Source organism: Oncorhynchus nerka, linkage group LG16, assembly GCF_034236695.1.
Source record: "Oncorhynchus nerka isolate Pitt River linkage group LG16, Oner_Uvic_2.0, whole genome shotgun sequence".
Lineage (NCBI taxonomy): Eukaryota > Metazoa > Chordata > Actinopteri > Salmoniformes > Salmonidae > Oncorhynchus > Oncorhynchus nerka.
In genome coordinates, this window is record NC_088411.1 from 36,966,827 (window position 1) to 36,987,270 (window position 20,444).

The 20,444-nt window shown below is 40.1% G+C and overlaps 1 protein-coding gene across 1 annotated transcript in view; it reads left to right on the forward strand.

The window, feature by feature from the left end:
* Positions 1–17,343, forward strand: part of LOC115117616 (ankyrin repeat and fibronectin type-III domain-containing protein 1-like) — a 101,417-nt gene extending 84,074 nt beyond the window's left edge. The window contains exons 15-17 of the mRNA XM_065002323.1: positions 7,717–7,939; positions 8,447–8,639; positions 9,601–17,343. Of these exons, the coding sequence (XP_064858395.1) occupies positions 7,717–7,939; positions 8,447–8,639; positions 9,601–10,291 (1,107 nt within the window). The 3' untranslated portion in view covers positions 10,292–17,343. The remainder of the gene's footprint in view (positions 1–7,716; positions 7,940–8,446; positions 8,640–9,600) is intronic.
* Positions 17,344–20,444: the final 3,101 nt, after the last annotated feature.

The following is a 20,444-nucleotide window of genomic DNA, read 5'->3' on the forward strand; positions in this document are numbered from 1 at the left end:
TGTACCATACTGTACAACCTCTCAGCATCAGTAACCTGCTATAAACCTTAAGCTACTGTACAACCTCTCAGCATCAGTAACCTGCTATAAACCTTAAGCTACTGTACAACCTCTCAGCATCAGTAACCTGCTATAAACCTTAAGCTACTGTACAACCTCTCAGCATCAGTAACCTGCTATAAACCTTAAGCTACTGTACAACCTCTCAGCATCAGTAACCTGCTATAACCCTTAAGCTACTGTACAACCTCTCAGCATCAGTAACCTGCTATAAACCTTAAGCTACTGTACAACCTCTCAGCATCAGTAACCTGATATAAACCTTAAGCTACTGTACAACCTCTCAGCATCAGTAACCTGCTATAAACCTTAAGCTACTGTACTAACTCTCAGCATCAGTAACCTGCTATAAACCTTAAGCTACTGTACAACCTCTCAGCATCAGTAACCTGCTATGAACCTTAAGCTACTGTACCATACTGTACAACCTCTCAGCATCAGTAACCTGCTATAAACCTTAAGCTACTGTACAACCTCTCAGCATCAGTAACCTGCTATAAACCTTAAGCTACTGTACAACCTCTCAGCATCAGTAACATGCTATAAACCTTAAGCTACTGTACAACCTCTCAGCATCAGTAACCTGCTATAAACCTTAAGCTACTGTACAACCTCTCAGCATCAGTAACCTGCTATAAACCTTAAGCTACTGTACAACCTCTCAGCATCAGTAACCTGCTATAAACCTTAAGCTACTGTACCATACTGTACAACCTCTCAGCATCAGTAACCTGCTATAAACCTTAAGCTACTGTACAACCTCTCAGCATCAGTAACCTGCTATAAACCTTAAGCTACTGTACAACCTCTCAGCATCAGTAACCTGCTATAAACCTTAAGCTACTGTACAACCTCTCAGCATCAGTAACCTGCTATAAACCTTAAGCTACTGTACCATACTGTACAACCTCTCAGCATCAGTAACCTGCTATAAACCTTAAGCTACTGTACTACCTCTCAGCATCAGTAACCTGCTATAAACCTTAAGCTACTGTACCATACTGTACAACCTCTCAGCATCAGTAACCTGCTATAAACCTTAAGCTACTGTACCATACTGTACAACCTCTCAGCATCAGTAGCCAGTGGGCTGCTAGTGTCACATGATGTTCATGGTTCTCTACCTGTGTCTTTACATCTGTTCAATGCTTCAAATTCACTTGAAGCTTTGTAACAATATGTGCTACGGTTTGAGTAAGGCTGAGGACAAACACTTCCATGTGATGTCATTTTTTATTCTCTATGGACACTCTCTCTCCCCCTCCAGACACTCTCTCTCCCCCTGCAGACACTCTCTCTCCCCCTGCAGACACTCTCTCTCCCCCTCCAGACACTCTCTCTCTCCCTACAGACACTCTCTCTCCCCCTGCAGACACTCTCTCTCCCCCTCCAGACACTCTCTTTCCCCCTGCAGACACTCTCTCTCCCCTCCAGACACTCTCTCTCCCCCTCCAGACACTCTCTCTCCCCTGCAGACACTCTCTCCCCCTCCAGACACTCTCTCTCCCCTCCAGACACTCTCTCCCCCTGCAGACACTCTCTCTCCCCCTGCAGACACTCTCTCTCCCCCTCCAGACACTCTCTCTCTCCCTCCAGACACTCTCTCTCTCCCTCCAGACACTCTCTCTCCCCCTGCAGACACTCTCTCTCCCCCTCCAGACACTCTCTCTCCCCTCCAGACACTCTCTCTCTCCCTACAGACACTCTCTCTCCCCCTCCAGACACTCTCTCTCCCCCTGCAGACACTCTCTCTCCCCCTGCAGACACTCTCTCTCCCCCTCCAGACACTCTCTCTCCCCCTGCAGACACTCTCTCTCCCCCTCCAGACACTCTCTCTCCCCCCTCCAGACACTCTCTCTCCCCTGCAGACACTCTCTCTCCCCTCCAGACACTCTCTCTCCCCCTCCAGACACTCTCTCTCCCCCTGCAGACACTCTCTCTCCCCCTCCAGACACTCTCTCTCCCCCTCCAGACACTCTCTCTCCCCTGCAGACACTCTCTCTCCCCCTCCAGACACTCTCTCTCCCCCTCCAGACACTCCCCCTGCAGACACTCTCTCTCCCCTCCAGACACTCTCTCCCCTCCAGACACTCTCTCTCTCCCTACATACACTCTCTCTCCCCCTCCAGACACTCTCTCTCCCCCTGCAGACACTCTCTCTCCCCCTGCAGACACTCTCTCTCCCCTCCAGACACTCTCTCCCCCTGCAGACACTCTCTCTCCCCTCCAGACACTCTCTCTCCCCCTCCAGACACTCTCTCTCCCCCTGCAGACACTCTCTCTCCCCCTCCAGACACTCTCTCCCTCCAGACACTCTCTCTCCCCCTCCAGACACTCTCTCTCCCCCTGCAGACACTCTCTCTCCCCCTCCAGACACTCTCTCTCTCCCTCCAGACACTCTGTCTCTCCCTCCAGACACTCTCTCTCCCCTCCAGACACTCTCTCTCCCCTCCAGACTCTCTCTCTCTCCTCCAGACACTCTCTCCCCCTCCAGACACTCTCTCTCCCCCTGCAGACACTCTCTCTCCCCCTGCAGACACTCTCTCTCCCCTGCAGATACTCTCTCTCCCCCTCCAGACACTCTCTCTCTCCCTCCAGACACTCTCTCTCCCCTCCAGACACTCTCTCTCCCCCTGCAGACACTCTCTCTCCCCCTGCAGACACTCTCTCTCCCCTCCAGACACTCTCTCTCCCCCTGCAGACACTCTCTCCCCTGCAGACACTCTCTCTCCCCCTCCAGACACTCTCTCTCCCCCTGCAGACACTCTCTCTCCCCTCCAGACACTCTCTCCCCCTGCAGACACTCTCTCTCCCCCTGCAGACACTCTCCTCCCCTCCAGACACTCTCTCTCCCCCTCCAGACACTCTCTCTCCCCCTCCAGACACTCTCTCTCCCCCTGCAGACACTCTCTCTCCCCTCCAGACACTCTCTCTCTCCCTCCAGACACTCTCTCTCCCCTCCAGACACTCTCTCTCCCCCTCCAGACACTCTCTCTCCCCTGCAGACACTCTCTCTCCCCTCCAGACACTCTCTCTCTCCCTGCAGACAATCTCTCTCCCCCTGCAGACACTCTCTCCCCCTCCAGACACTCTCTCTCTCCCTCCAGACACTCTGTCTCTCCCTCCAGACACTCTCTCTCCCCTCCAGACACTCTCTCTCCCCCTCCAGACACTCTCTCTCTCCCTCCAGACACTCTCTCTCCCCTCCAGACACTCTCTCTCCCCTCCAGACACTCTCTCTCCCCCTGCAGATACTCTCTCTCCCCCTCCAGACACTCTCTCTCTCCCTCCAGACACTCTCTCTCCCCTCCAGACACTCTCTCTCCCCCTGCAGACACTCTCTCTCCCCTGCAGACACTCTCTCTCCCCTCCAGACACTCTCTCTCCCCCTGCAGACACTCTCTCTCCCCCTGCAGACACTCTCTCTCCCCCTCCAGACACTCTCTCTCCCCTGCAGACACTCTCTCTCCCCCTCCAGACACTCTCTCCCCCCTGCAGACACTCTCTCCCCTGCAGACACTCTCCTCCCCCTCCAGACACTCTCTCTCCCCCTCCAGACACTCTCTCTCCCCCTCCAGACACTCTCTCTCTCCCCCTGCAGACACTCTCTCTCCCCTCCAGACACTCTCTCTCTCCCTCCAGACACTCTCTCTCCCCCTCCAGACACTCTCTCTCCCCCTCCAGACACTCTCTCTCCCCCTGCAGACACTCTCTCTCCCCCTCCAGACACTCTCTCTCTCCCTGCAGACAATCTCTCTCCCCTGCAGACACTCTCTCTCCCCTCCAGACACTCTCTCTCTCCCTCCAGACACTCTCTCTCCCCCTGCAGACACTCTCTCTCCCCCTCCAGACACTCTCTCTCCCCCTCCTACAACATTTCTATTTTTTGTAACTGTTATACACAACGACTATGTGACTCTCTGTGTCTCTCTCCTCCCAGCAGCTGCATGAGAATCTTTATATTAGAACTGTCATTTCTATTATGTTTATCATGAGTGGGCTTTGTTCTCTGTTGCAGCAGCTGAATGAGAATCTTTACAACTATGATAATCAACTATAACTAACGATTAACTATAATAACTACGATAATCAACTATAACTAACTATAATAACTATTATAATCAACTATAACTAACTATAATAACTATTAAAATAATCTATAACTAACTATTAACTATAATAACTACGATAATCAACTATAACTAACTTTAATAACTATGATGCTTTATAACTCATGATAATCAACTATAATAACTATTATAATCAACTATAACTAACTATAATAACTATTATAATCAACTATAACCAACTATAATAACTATTATAATCAACTATAACTAACTACGATAATCAACTATAACTAACTATAATAACTATTATAATCAACTATAACTAACTATTAACTATAATAACTATTATAATCAACTATAACTAACTACGATAATCAACTATAACTAACTATAATAACTATTATAATCAACTATAACCAACTTTAATAACTATGATGCTTTATAACTCATGATAATCAACTATAACTAACTATAATAACTATTATAATCAACTATAACTAACTATTAACTATAATAACTATTATAATCAACTATAACTAACTACGATAATCAACTATAACTAACTATAATAACTATTATAATCAACTATAACCAACTTTAATAACTATGATGCTTTATAACTCACGATAATCAACTATAACTAACTATAATAACTATTATAATCAACTATAACCAACTTTAATAACTATGATGCTTTATAACTCATGATAATCAACTATAACTAACTATAATAACTACGATAATCAACTATAACCAACTATAATAACTATGATAATCAACTATAACTAACTATAATAACTACGATAATCAACTATAACTAACTATAACTAACTATAATAACTACGATAATCAACTATAACCAACTATAATAACTATGATAATCAACTATAACTAACTATAATAACTACGATAATCAACTATAACTAACTATAACCAACTATAATAACTACGATAATCAACTATAACTAACTATAATAACTACGATAATCAACTATAACTAACTATAACTAACTATAATAACTACGATAAGCAACTATAACTAACTATAATAACTATGATAATCAACTATAACTAACTATAGTAACTATGATAATCAACTATAACTAACTATAATAACTACGATAATCAACTATAACTAACTATAATAACTATTATAATCAACTATAACCAACTATAACTAACTATAATAACTACGATAAGCAACTATAACTAACTATAATAACTATGATAATCAACTATAACTAACTATAATAACTACGATAATCAACTATAACTAACTATAATAACTACGATAATCAACTATAACTAACTATAACTAACTATAATAACTACGATAAGCAACTATAACTAACTATAATAACTATGATAATCAACTATAACTAACTATAGTAACTATGATAATCAACTATAACTAACTATAATAGCTATGATAATCAACTATAACTAACTATAACTAACTATAATAACTACGATAAGCAACTATAACTAACTATAATAACTATGATAATCAACTATAACTAACTATAATAGCTATGATAATCAACTATAACTAACTATAATAGCTATGATAACTACGATAATCAACTATAACTAACTATAATAACTATTATAATCAACTATAACTAACTATAATAACTGTTATAATCAACTATAACTAACTATAATAACTACGATAATCAACTATAACTAACTATAATAACTGTTATAATCAACTATAACTAACTATAATAACTACGATAATCAACTATAACTAACTATAATAGCTATGATAATCAACTATAACTAACTATAATAACTATTAAAATAATCTATAACTAACTATTAACTATAATAACTACGATAATCAACTATAACTAACTTTAATAACTATGATGCTTTATAACTCATGATAATCAACTATAATAACTATGATAATCAACTATAACTAACTATAATAGCTATGATAATCAACTATAACTAACTATAACTAACTATAATAACTACGATAATCAACTATAACTAACTATAATAACTGTTATAATCAACTATAACTAACTATAATAACTACGATAATCAACTATAACTAACTATAATAACTATTATAATCAACTATAACTAACTATAATAACTATTAAAATAATCTATAACTAACTATTAACTATAATAACTATGATAATCAACTATAACTAACTATAATAACTATGATAATCAACTATAACTAACTATAATAACTATGATAATGAACTATAACTAACTATGATAATCAACTATAACTAACTACGATAATCAACTATAACTAACTATGATAATCAACTATAACTAACTATAATAACTATGATAATCAACTATAACTAACTATGATAATCAACTATAACTAACTATAACTAACTATAATAACTACGATAATCAACTATAACTAACTATAATAGCTATGATAATCAACTATAACTAACTATAATAACTATGATAATCAACTATAACTAACTATGATAATCAACTATAACTAACTATAACTAACTATAATAACTATGATAATCAACTATAATAACTATGATAATCAACTATAACTAACTATAACTAACTATAATAACTATGATAATCAACTAACTATAATAACTATGATAATCAACTAACTATAATAACTATGATAATCAACTAACTATAATAACTATGATAATCAACTATAATAACTATGATAATCAACTAACTATAATAACTATGATAATCAACTAACTATAATAACTATGATAATCAACTAACTATAATAACTATGATAATCAACTAACTATAATAACTATGATAATCAACTATAACTAACTATAACTAACTATAATAACTATGATAATCAACTATAATAACTATGATAATCAACTAACTATAATAACTATGATAATCAACTAACTATAATAACTATGATAATCAACTATAACTAACTATAACTAACTATAATAACTATGATAATCAACTATAATAACTATGATAATCAACTATAACTAACTATAACTAACTATAATAACTATGATAATCAACTAACTATAATAACTATGATAATCAACTAACTATAATAACTATGATAATCAACTAACTATAATAACTATGATAATCAACTATAACTAACTATAACTAACTATAATAACTATGATAATCAACTATAATAACTATGATAATCAACTATAACTAACTATAACTAACTATAATAACTATGATAATCAACTAACTATAATAACTATGATAATCAACTAACTATAATAACTATGATAATCAACTAACTATAATAACTATGATAATCAACTATAACTAACTATGATAATCAACTAACTATAATAACTATGATAATCAACTAACTATAATAACTATGATAATCAACTATAACTAACTATGATAATCAACTAACTATAATAACTATGATAATCAACTATAATAACTATGATAATCAACTAACTATAATAACTATGATAATCAACTAACTATAATAACTATGATAATCAACTAACTATAATAACTATGATAATCAACTAACTATAATAACTATGATAATCAACTAACTATAATAACGATGATGCTTTATAACCGTGTTATGTGTATAATGATGTTTTGTTCTCTGCAGCAGCTGGATGAGATGTGGCAGGAGCTGCGTTGGATCACTGATGCCCTGCAGTATGCCCGCTACAAGCATCCCCGTGGCGGTGTGCCCATCACCAGCCTGGTCAATGCCAGCAAGCCTGAGTCAGACCAGGGGGCACAGAAGAGTGACTCAGCATCCTCTACCATGGACTACCTACCCACACCATCACCCTCACCTGAGCTACGACCCAGGAAGGCTGCTAGTGGTGAGGAGAATGACACATGCACGCACGCACGCGCACACACACACACACACACACACACACACACACACACACACACACACACACACACATACACACACACACACCATCTTGGCTGTCCATCGAAGATGATGATGAAGATGCTCCTCTTGTGGATGGGGGGTAGGGAGGGGTGTGTTAGCACTTCAAGACACACACACTCACATCTCTACATACGGTGCATACATCAACAACAACAACAAATCACCCTCACTCTCCACATAGTGGAAATACGTCAGGGATGGCCTTTATCTTTATGCTAAACACATACCCCCACTCTACAATCATAGTTTGTTCTGTGTCTTGTACATGAACTGTATGTGTCCACTGGGCACACACTGGTTGAATCAATGTTGTTTCCATGTCATTTCAATGAAATTTACGTTGAACCAACGTGGAATAGACATTGAATTGACCTCTGTGCCCAATGGGTTGTTTCTGACCCGTCTGTCTGTCTGTTTCCTCCCTCAGACTCCCAACTGGGGTCAGATGAGGACGGTTGTTCAGAGGTGTTCCTGCCAACAGACAGCGACTATGACTCCAGCGAGGCCTTGTCCCCCCGTGAGCTGGACCTGCTCTACTCTTCCCAACAGGACCTCTCCCAGCAGGCTGTGCACGCCCTGGGAGGCAGCGCTCCCGACGTACTGCAGATACACGAACTAAGGTACAATAACGACCTATAACCTCTGACCCTGACGTACTGCAGATACACAAACTAAGGTACAATAACGACCTCTAACCCTGACCCCGACGTACTGCAGATACACAAGCTCAGGTACCACCTTTAACCCCTGACCCTGACGTACTGCGGATACACGAACTAAGGTACAATAACGACCTCTAACCCTGACCCCGACGTACTGCAGATACACAAGCTCAGGTACCACATTTAACCCCTGACCCCGACGTACTGCAGATACACAAACTAAGGTATGAGAACAACCTTGTAAGAATATTTTAAGATAATACACAACGCAGAGGACTAGAGGTAAATAGGGAATTAACGATCAATGGAAAAAGTAGTTTTTCAGTTCAACATCTGGTTAAAATCTGTGTAGGGGTTTCAGTCCTGGACTCATAGCTACGTGGCAAGATCTCGTTGGTCTGAATCGTCTATACATTGAGCCTGAAACAGGAAACTTGTTATTTGACCATTGGCCCAATTTTACTGCAAGGAATTCTAATTGGTCAACCACAGACTACGGTTGGGGGTAATAAATTACATCCTGTCACTTTGTTCTGTGGAGAATCATTTAGGACCTGGAAGAAGGAACATTGACCATCTACTTCCCAGCGTAACATCTATGATTTGTTATTTTTGAATAAACCTATTTGTCTCCCCCTGATTTGCTTTGGGGTCTGTGTTATTCAAGAATAACATCAGCTGCTAACAACCTCTAACCCTTACCCTGACATACTGCAGATACACAAGCTCAGGAAGAGAATTACCTCTAACCCCTGACCCTGAAATACTGCAGATACACAAGCTCAGATGTGTCCCTGTCCCCCTCACTCTCCAAAGATGTGTCCCTGTCCCCCACTCTCTTTTCCTCTATAATCTAATGTGTTGTCTTTTTGACAGAGCCTTGAATATAACCTAATGGATCTTTTTTTTCCCTTTCCAGGTACAGCATCTGCCATCCCAAAGACCTCCCTCTCTCCCCCGCCTTCCCCCTCTCCCCAGGCCCACTCCTCTCCCCCGCCTTCCCCCTATCCTCAGCCCCACCCTTCTCCCCTGCCCTCATTCTCCCCAAGACCACCTTTTCTTGCACCAAAATCCTGGAGGGTCTCTCCCTCTCCAAGACAACCCAGGACCAGCACTCCTCCACCCCCCTGCGGCCCCTAGCCAACCCCCCAACCAAGCGGAAGCTGCTGTCCAGAAGCCACGGGGCCGCTGGGCCCCAGCACTGGTTGAAGAGCCACAGCGACAGCCACACTGGGTCCCTGTCTGAGGGGGTCTATACCAGGCAGAAGGACCCAGACCTTCCCCTGGATCTCCCATCCCCTCAGGGGGAGACATACGTTAGTCATGCTTCCTGTGTCCTGGAGGGCAGTGGGGTGGGGCAGAGGGAGCCCAGGCCCCATGTCAGGAGGATCTTTGTGGAACCGTGTAAGGAAACATCGCTTGAGAACAGGGGCTGGGGAGAGGAGGAGAGAGGGATGGAGGGACGGGGGGAGAAAGGGGCAGGGGTGATGGTGGTTGTCACAGAGGAGGGGTCAGGAGAGGAGGCATCTGAAGGAGCAACAGCCCAGGATGTGGACTCAGACGACCAAACGAACACACAGGTGTCAGAGATCCTCAGCAGCACGCTCTAGGGATTGGATGATAATCAGTAACACGCTCTAGGATTGGATGATAATCAGTAACACTCTCTAGGGATTGGATGATAATCAGTAACACTCTCTAGGATTGGATGATAATCAGTAACACTCTCTAGGATTGGATGATAATCAGTAACACGCTCTAGGGATTGGATGATAATCAGTAACACGCTCTAGGATTGGATGATAATCAGTAACACTCTCTAGGGATTGGATGATAATCAGTAACACGCTCTAGGATTGGATGATAATCAGTAACACGCTCTAGGGATTGGATGATAATCAGTAACACGCTCTAGGGATTGGGATGATAATCAGTAACACTCTAGGATTGGATGATAATCAGTAACACGCTCTAGGGATTGGATGATAATCAGTAACACGCTCTAGGATTGGATGATAATCAGTAACACGCTCTAGGATTGGATGATGGTTTGGCATGGTGCTCCAGGGTCTGGTTGCACCAGTTGGGCATAACAAAGGTAATGCACGTTCATGAGATTTAATGCTTCAAAATGATGGTTGCTAGGCAGCCCCCGTTCGTAGGCTGTTCCCATCCACGTGGTGGTTTTAAACTTACCTTCACTTCGCAAAGCCCACTACTATGCATGTTTTCTTAACCAGAACAGGTTGGATCCATAAAGAATCACTATGGGAATAGATATCATACATTTAGCATGTTATAATGTAACTTAAATCAAGTGTATTATTTTGCTATTGACTCACGCTTAGGCAACTCCAAAAGCCTGCGCAGGTTGTAAAATATGAACACGAGACTCATATCCTTTTGAAAATATATATCGCTATCATGATGACGAGAGTCCCAATTTAACCCTACGCCTGCTCCCTACTAGATGTAGAGTCTATGCCCAGTCATAGCTCATAGAAGGGCTTACGACCAGGTGGTGTAACGGGTATCATTTTTAGAGCCGGCGTACAGTGCGTTTTATGTCGGGTGTAGAGTAATGATCCACTTACAACCCGGTGCAACCGGCCCCAGGATTGGACGATGCTCAGGTGAAAAGTCTAGCATTGGCCCATGTTCAGTAACACACTCTAGCATTTGACAGTGGTTCAGTAACGACCTCCAGGATTGGACGACGGCTCAGCAACATGTTCTTGGAGTGAACGATACTGAGTAACAAGCTTTTGAACGATTGGACAATGGATAATTGATGACATTTGGATGGAGCACTATCATTTTGGAACGCTGCATACAATACGTATCCCTCCACAGTGTATCCAAACTGCCATCAATGCACCTTTCCCTGTCTGTTTCTGCCTCTGTGTGTGTTTGTGTGGGCCTCGTTCCTTCTTTCATCGCTTTCTCTCTGTCCTTCATATCCCTGTGGACAGGCATGCTGAACTGACTCTGAGCTAGTGGACGTGTGTAGCTCACAGACGGGACAATGCTTGCTCTCTCTGTACAATGTACTAGAGACTCAAGTTGCTGGCCAACTGTCTGAACTGTAGAACTCAGAACCAAGCCAAGGCTCCAACTGTTATGACCTATAACCAATGCAACATGAACTAAAGCACTGCTTCACCTTTGCACTTGAATCTGTGTTGATGGCCGCAAGATCTCAGAGTTGCTATTTCAATTGATGGGTATTCGTGGTACCTTTGTCGATTTACATATTAGATACAAGCCTTGTGTTTCTCTACACAGCAAATTGGCCAGTGTTAACTAGTGTTGCTTTTTCAGTGTAGCGTTTCCAGTGTTGATTCAGGAGTTAAATATAGCACTGTAAATATTTAAAGAACCACAGTGTTGGTGTTAAATAACCAGAGTTGAACCAAAACCTCTGCCATCATTATCATATTTCCCAGCATGCTCTTTTGCAGGTTGAATTTTTGAATTGTTTGTTTAAATATCTATGTTTTTTTTGCATGCACATTGATTCATTGATGTTATTCTACTTAAAGGGCTCAGTGCAGTCCAAAATGTGATTTTCCAGTATTTTATATATATTTCCACACCATGAGGATGGAATAATACTGTGAAATTGTGAAAATTATGAAAATGCCCTTTTAGTGTAAGAGCTGTTTGAAAAGACGCCTGCAATTTCCGCCTGTTTTAGTGGAATGGGGCTGTAAATGAGTTAATAGACCAATAAGAGAGTTCCAAACTACCTTGTCAATAATGTCTAGTTTTCAGTTTTCCCCTCCCCCACTCAGACCTGTCCCAGACAGTCCTGGCTAAAGTCTTGCTTGAGAAATTGCTCTTTGCTAAGAAGCTATTTTTCTTTTCGACCATTTTAATTGAAACCAATCACAGTAAGGTACTTAATTGTTACCCAGAAATGATTTGATGTTGAGATAAAAAAAAAACAGCTGCATTGGACCTTATAAAATATAAATAACATCAATTGTTCTGAAATAATCTAATCTGTTACTTGGACTTAATGCACCCTTTACTGAAATGGCCGTTCCAGTTTAGATGGGTTAGGTAGTCTAATATTTTAGTATTCCCATCCCTGGATGTCAACTAAATTGGATATTCCTGCTGCTGGATTCCAATAGGAATTACACATCACTTTGCAAACCAGCATAATGTGACTTGCAGGCCTGATATGGAGTATCAGGCCACTGTATGAGGGTAAAACTAGGCCCTCAAAGTAAGGCCTTAAGAAATATTTATTTTATTGTCTTATATAATTACATTATATGATATGATAACATTCGCTTAGGATCTCACCTAGTGAAGATCACAGGACTGAAAATGCAACAACCATGTCTCTGTCACTAACAAATACAGTCATGAGTGGTAACTCTACAATATAATATAATATAAAGGCAAGGCACTCTGGGAAATATGCAAATAAGACTTCACACTAAGGAAAGCGTTAATCTAACTCTGAAAATTGTGGACCTGTACGCTTGAGAATTTGCTGTGTAGGTGTCTCAGCATGGACTATAGGCACCCGCAGTGAATGTACTGTCATGGTTTAAAAGTTGGTTTTCTGTGGTAACTAATGCGTCATTACCATCATGCTAAGCTGGTTCTTTTGTGGTTCTGTTACAACAAAAAGTCAACCGGAGTCTCATTTAGAATAACAGTGACATTCTTCATACACTAAAACAGTCACTTTTCATATCTTTCTCAGACTAACAACATCACCAGCATTTAATATCAAACCAAATTGGATTTTGTCACATGCTTCGTAAACAACCGGTGTAGACTAACAGTGAAATGCTTACTTCACAACAATGCAGAGAGAAAAATATATAAAAATACACACAGAGTAGTGATGATAACTTGGCTATATACATGGGGTACCAGTACCGAGTCCACATGCAGGGGTAGGACGTAATTTGGGTAGATATGTATTCAGACCACACTATGTTGTCAACATTTTGTTAAATTTTGTTTAAATTACTGCCTTATTCTAAAATTTATTTAATACGTATTTCCTCATCAATCTACACACAATACCTCATAATGACAAAGTAAAAACAGGTTTAGACATTTTTGCAAATTTATTACAAATAAAAAAACAGAAATATCACATTTTACATAAGTATTGAGAGCCTTTACTCAGTACTTTGTTGTAGCACCTTTGGCAGCGATTACAGCCTCTACTCTTCTTGGGTATGACACTACAAGCTTAACAAACCTGTATTTGGGGGAGTTTCTCCCATTTTTCTCTGCAGATCCTTTCAAGCACTGTCAGGTTGGATGGGGAGTGTTGCTGCCCAGCTATTTCCAGGTCTCTCCAGAGATGTTTGATCGGGTTCAAGTCCGGTCTCTGGCTGGGCTCCTCAAGGACATTCAGAGACTTGTCCCTAAGCCACTCCTGCGTTGTCTTGGCTGTGTGTTTAGGGTCATTGAACCTGACTAGCCTCCCAGTCCCTGCTGCTGAAAAACCTCCCCACAGCATGAATCTGCCACCACCATGCTTCACAGTAGGGACGGTGCCAGGTTTCCTCCAGACGTGACACTTGACATTCAGGCCAGAGGGATCAATCTTGGTTTCATCAGACCAGAGAATCTTTTTTCTCATGGTCAGAGTCATTTAGGTGCCTTTTGGCAAACTGCAAGCGGGCTGTCATGTGTTAAAGAAGCAGGGAAGCACTGCTAAGGTACACAATAGTATGTTTTGGTAGACAAGCTGCTAAGGTACACAATAATATGTTTTGGTAGATAGAAGCTGCTAAGGTACACAATAGTATGTTTTGGTAGACAAGCTGCTAAGGTACACAATAATATGTTTTGGTAGACAGAAGCTGCTAAGGTACACAATAATATGTTTTGGTAGACAAGCTGCTAAGGTACACAATAATATGTTTTGGTAGACAGAAGCTGCTAAGGTACACAATAAAATGTTTTGGTAGACAAGCTGCTAAGGTACACAATAATATGTTTTGGTAGACAGAAGCTGCTAAGGTACACAATAATATGTTTTGGTAGACAAGCTGCTAAGGTACACAATAATATGTTTTGGTAGACAAGCTGCTAAGGTACACAATAATATGTTTTGGTAGACAAGCTGCTAAGGTACACAATAATATGTTTTGGTAGACAAGCTGCTAAGGTACACAATAGTATGTTTTGGTAGACAGAAGCTGCTAAGGTACACAATAATATGTTTTGGTAGACAGAAGCTGCTAAGGTACACAATAGTATGTTTGGGTAGACAGAAGCTGCTAAGGTACACAATAATATGTTTTGGTAGACAGAAGCTGCTAAGGTACACAATAATATGTTTTGGTAGACAGAAGCTGCTAAGGTACACAATAATATGTTTTGGTAGACAGAAGCTGCTAAGGTACACAATAGTATGTTTGGGTAGACAGAAGATGCTCTTTGGTAAAAGTAGGTAAATTGTTCATCAAAATGAACGGAGGACCAAGACAATACCATTAAGGCCTGATTGGTGGAGTGCTGTAGAGATGGTTGTCCTTCTGGAAGTTTCTCCCATCTCTACAGAGGAACTCTGTCAGAATGACCATCGGGTTCTTGTTCACCTACCTGACCAAGGCCCTTCTCCCCTGATTGCTCAGTTTGGCCGGGCGGCCAAGTCTAGGAAGAGTCTTGATGGTTCAAAACTTTTTCCATTTAAGAATGATGGAGGCCACTGTGCTCTTGGGGCCCTTCCATGTGCCAGAAATGTTTTGATACCCTTTCCCAGATCTGTGCCTCAATACAATGCAGCAGGTTGCCTAGTGGGGCGGCAGGTAGCCTAGTGGTTAGCGTGTTGCGCCAGTAACCAAAAGGTTGCTGGATTGAATCTCTGAGCTAACAAGGTAAAAATCTGTTGTTCTGCCTCTGAACAAGGCAGTTAACCCACTGTTCCCCGGTAGGCCGTCACTGTAAATAAGAATTTGTTCTTAACTGACTCGCCTAGTTAAATAAAATAAAAATCTGTCTTGAAGCTGTGCGGACAGTTCCTCTGACATGCACTGTCAACTGTGGTACTTTATATAGACAGGTGTGTGCCTTTCCAAATCATGTCCAATCAATTGAATTTACCACAGGTGGACTCCAATGAAGTTGTAGAAACAACTCAAGGATGATCAATGGAAACGGAATCAATGGAAAGCTCAATTTTAAGTCTCATAACAAATGGTCTGAATACTTATGCAAATAAGATATTTCTGTTCTTAACACTTTATAAATTTTTGCCTAGTCATTGTGGGGTTTTGTGTGTAGATTGATGAGGAAAATGTTTATTTTAATACATTTTAGAATAAGGCTGTAACGTAACAAAATGTGGAAAAAGTGAAGGGGTCTGAATAATTTCAGAATGCGCTGTAGATAGGGGTCAATATCTTTCTAGTATACAGTAGTAAACAGTTATGAATCTTTAAGTGGACTGTAGGTTGCCCCTGGGCCATGTTCTGACAAGCCCATCGTTAAGAATACTGATGATGACGAGAGTATTAAACATTCCATAGCGAGCTGCAATGAATTCCAATATCATAGCCCCTATATCCCTATAAGTATTTTTGTACTCTATTTTAAAATGTTGATAACTTGCTATTTTGCATTGAATGTCTACCATTTTGTCTTGTACTTGAATCAAATGGAGATGTATTATCTTGTTGGCATGGACTTTGTTTTGTACATGTGTGGACTATAGCTTGTGTCCAGTTTGATTTTGTGCCCCCCCCTTGGTTTGGCATGAGAAAGTCAAGGTTTAGAGATCAGGGGTCATGGACTGGTGGGGTCAGAGGCTGCACTTTACATCGTGGACTTTAGTAGCCATGCGGTGTGAAGTTATGTTTCCATGACACTTTAAGGGTTGTTTTTCAACTGTGTTTAATCATGAACACTGTAGCGTTATGTTTTTATCCTGTGTTCTCTGGTACAGAGTATTATACTGTCTATAGTATTAATACTCTGTTGTAGAGATGAATACAGCGTATTGGATTCATGTTATTAGATTAACATTTCCAGGACCAGCTAATAATTGTGCTCATATGAAGTTTACCACACCATGGATAATATCAGACTAAATTGCACTTTGAACTTTGTATGTCTATTTTATTTTATTCAAATGATGATACATCAAGCTAAAACCCAAACAACACCTTTAGGGTTTTATCAAAGCCGTAGTGCACGGGTAAGAGGTAAACCGGAGCTAGCTTTTCACTATTTTAAAATGGCAGGTGACTACAAAACCTCATTTAAATGTAACGTACCGATCGAGGCCAGCTTTATCAGTAACGATTGTAAAACAAATTGTTGCATTATTAGAATATTAATATGACGGAATAGTAATTGTTGACGTTTAAGTTTGGTGTTGCATCAACAGGTAATTTTTTTCCACTTGTCTCTTAAAGAAATATAGTATATATTAGCAACAATGTTTTTTATCCATTAGGAAAATATGGAGCTAGGCTAGTAATTATTGTGTCCTCTCGGCAGTATATAAGCTACCTGTGCATTTACAGGCTGTTGTAAATGAGTTCTTTAAGAAAGCTTATACTCTCACTTTTATTTACAGTCATGTGGTCTTTAAACCACTTCTCCAAATGACTAAAATCACTATGTTATTGTCTTAAGTGTTGGGCTTTGGGTTTGGGGGTAGGCCTACTACCAAATCCACCAGTCAATTGGGGGGCTACTACCAAATCCACCAGTCGATGGGAGGGGGGACAGGTCTACTACCAAATCCACCAATCAATGGGGGTGGGGGGCTACTACCAAATCCACCAGTCGATGGGAGGGGGGACAGGTCTACTACCAAATCCACCAATCAATGGGGGGACAGGTCTACTACCAAATCCACCAGTCAATGGGGGGTGGGGGGACGACAGGTCTACTACCAAATCCACCAGTCAATGGGGGTGGGGGCGGACAGGTCTACTACCAAATCCACCAGTCAATGGGGGTGGGGCTACTACCAAATCCACCAGTCGATGGGGGCGGGGGACAGGTCTACTACCAAATCCACCAGTCGATGGGGGGCCAGGTCTACTACCAAATCCACCAGTCGATGGGAGGGGGACAGGTCTACTACCAAATCCACCAGTCGATGGGAGGGGGGGACAGGTCTACTACCAAATCCACCAGTCAATGGGGGGTGGGGGGACAGGTCTACTACCAAATCCATCAGTCAATGGGGGGGACAGGTCTACTACCAAATCCACCAGTCAATGGGGGTGGGGCTACTACCAAATCCACCAGTCGATGGGGGGCGGGGGACAGGTCTACTACCAAATCCACCAGTCGATGGGGGCCAGGTCTACTACCAAATCCACCAGTCGATGGGAGGGGGGACAGGTCTACTACCAAATCCACCAGTCGATGGGAGGGGGGACAGGTCTACTACCAAATCCACCAGTCAATGGGGGTGGGGGGACAGGTCTACTACCAAATCCATCAGTCAATGGGGGACAGGTCTACTACCAAATCCACCAGTCAATGGGGGTGGGGGGGGACAGGTCTACTACCAAATCCACCAGTCAATGGGGGTGGGGGGGACAGGTCTACTACCAAATCCACCAGTCAATGGGGGTGGGGGTGGGGGGGGACAGGTCTACTACCAAATCCACCAGTCAATGGGGGTGGGGGGACAGGTCTACTACCAAATCCACATTTCTCAGGAGTAAAAGCATAATCTGTTGATATGAAATATTGAATATTACTATGTTATTGTCCTATTGATTTAGTGACCTATGTCGCCCCACTTCCACACATTTCAATCACTCATTATTATTATTATTATTATTATTATTATTATTATTATTATCATTATTATTATCATTATTATTATCATTATTATCATTATTATTATTATTATCATTATTATTATCATTATTATCATTATTATCATTATTATTATTATATTATTATTATTATTATTATTATTATTATTATCATTATTATCATTATTATTATTATTATCATTATTATTATCATTATTATCATTATTATCATTATTATTATTATATTATTATTATTATTATTATTATTATTATTATCATTATTATCATTATTATTATTATATTATTATTATTATTATCATTATTATTATTATTATTATCATTATTATTATTATTATTATCATTATCATTATTATTATCATTATTATCATTATTATCATTATTATCATTATTATTATTATATTATTATTATTATTATCATTATTATTATTATTATTATTATTATTATTATTATTATTATTATTATTATTATTATTATCATTATTATTATTATTATCATTATTATCATTATTATTATTATTATCATTATTATTATCATTATTATCATTATTATCATTATTATTATTATTTGTATTATTATTATTATTATTATTATTATTATTATTATCATTATTATCATTATTATTATTATTATCATTATTATTATCATTATTATCATTATTATCATTATTATTATTATTATTATTATTATTATTATTATTATCATTATTATTATTATTATTATCATTATTATTATTATTATTATTATTATTATTATCATTATTATCATTATTATCATTATTATTATTATATTATTATTATTATTATCATTATTATCATTATTATTATTATATTATTATTATTATTATTATTATTATATTATTATTATTATGATTATTATTATTATTATTATTATTATTATTATTATTATATTATTATTATTATTATTATCATTATTATTATATGGTCGAACAGCTAAAAGGCCATATCAGATCAGTCTCAATGTCTTTATGCCACGTGCACATAGTTGGCCAAAATCAAGAGGGATCATCATATCTGTATATTTTTGCATTTCCTTATAAATAGATGAACTGTTATAATTTCCTAAATGAAAATAAAGCTAATATGTTTGCTGTTGGGGATGATGTCAGTCCTAAAATCACCAGAGTTCCTATAATGTTTGACCAGTTGAAATAAACCTTTCCCATGTGGATGTTGTGCACAACACTGCCTCCGTCCGTCACTCACGACACTGCCTCCGTCCGTCACTCACGACACTGCCTCCGTCCGTCACTCACGACACTGCCTCCGTCGGTCACTCACGACACTGCCTCCGTCCGTCACTCACAACACTGCCTCCGTCCGTCACTCACAACACTGCCTCCGTCCGTCACTCACAACACTGCCTCCGTCCGTCACTCACGACACTGCCTCCGTCTGTCACTCACAACACTGCCTCCGTCCGTCACTCACAACACTGCCTCCGTCCGTCCGTCACTCACAACACTGCCTCTGTCCATCACTCTTCACTCACAACTTCGGTGATGACGACCGGCTAGTGGCCTGGTGCTGTCGCAATAACCTGGAACTCAACACAATAAAACTGTGGAAGTTGTGTTTGCCTGAGCCATCTCTCCCCCTCGAGATTGATGGCACAGCTGAATCATTCAAATTCCATCATCTCCCACAACCTCAAGTGGAAAGACAACAGCACAGCGGTCACCAAGGCAGCACACCGGCGGATTTAATACCTGCGGCAGCTGAAATAAAATCTCCCAGTCAACCCTGATCCAGTTTTACGCATCAATCGTTGAGTCCATCCTCACCTCCTCCATCACTGTCTGGTTTGGGTTGGGGTGTGCGTCTGCCAACCGCAAGGGCAAACTGAAACATATTGTCTGGATTGCAGAGAGGGTCTTTCGACTGCCACCTGCCCTCCATCAAGGTCCTGCACAAGTCAAGGGCAAGGAAGCGAGCAGGAAAGATCATCACCGTC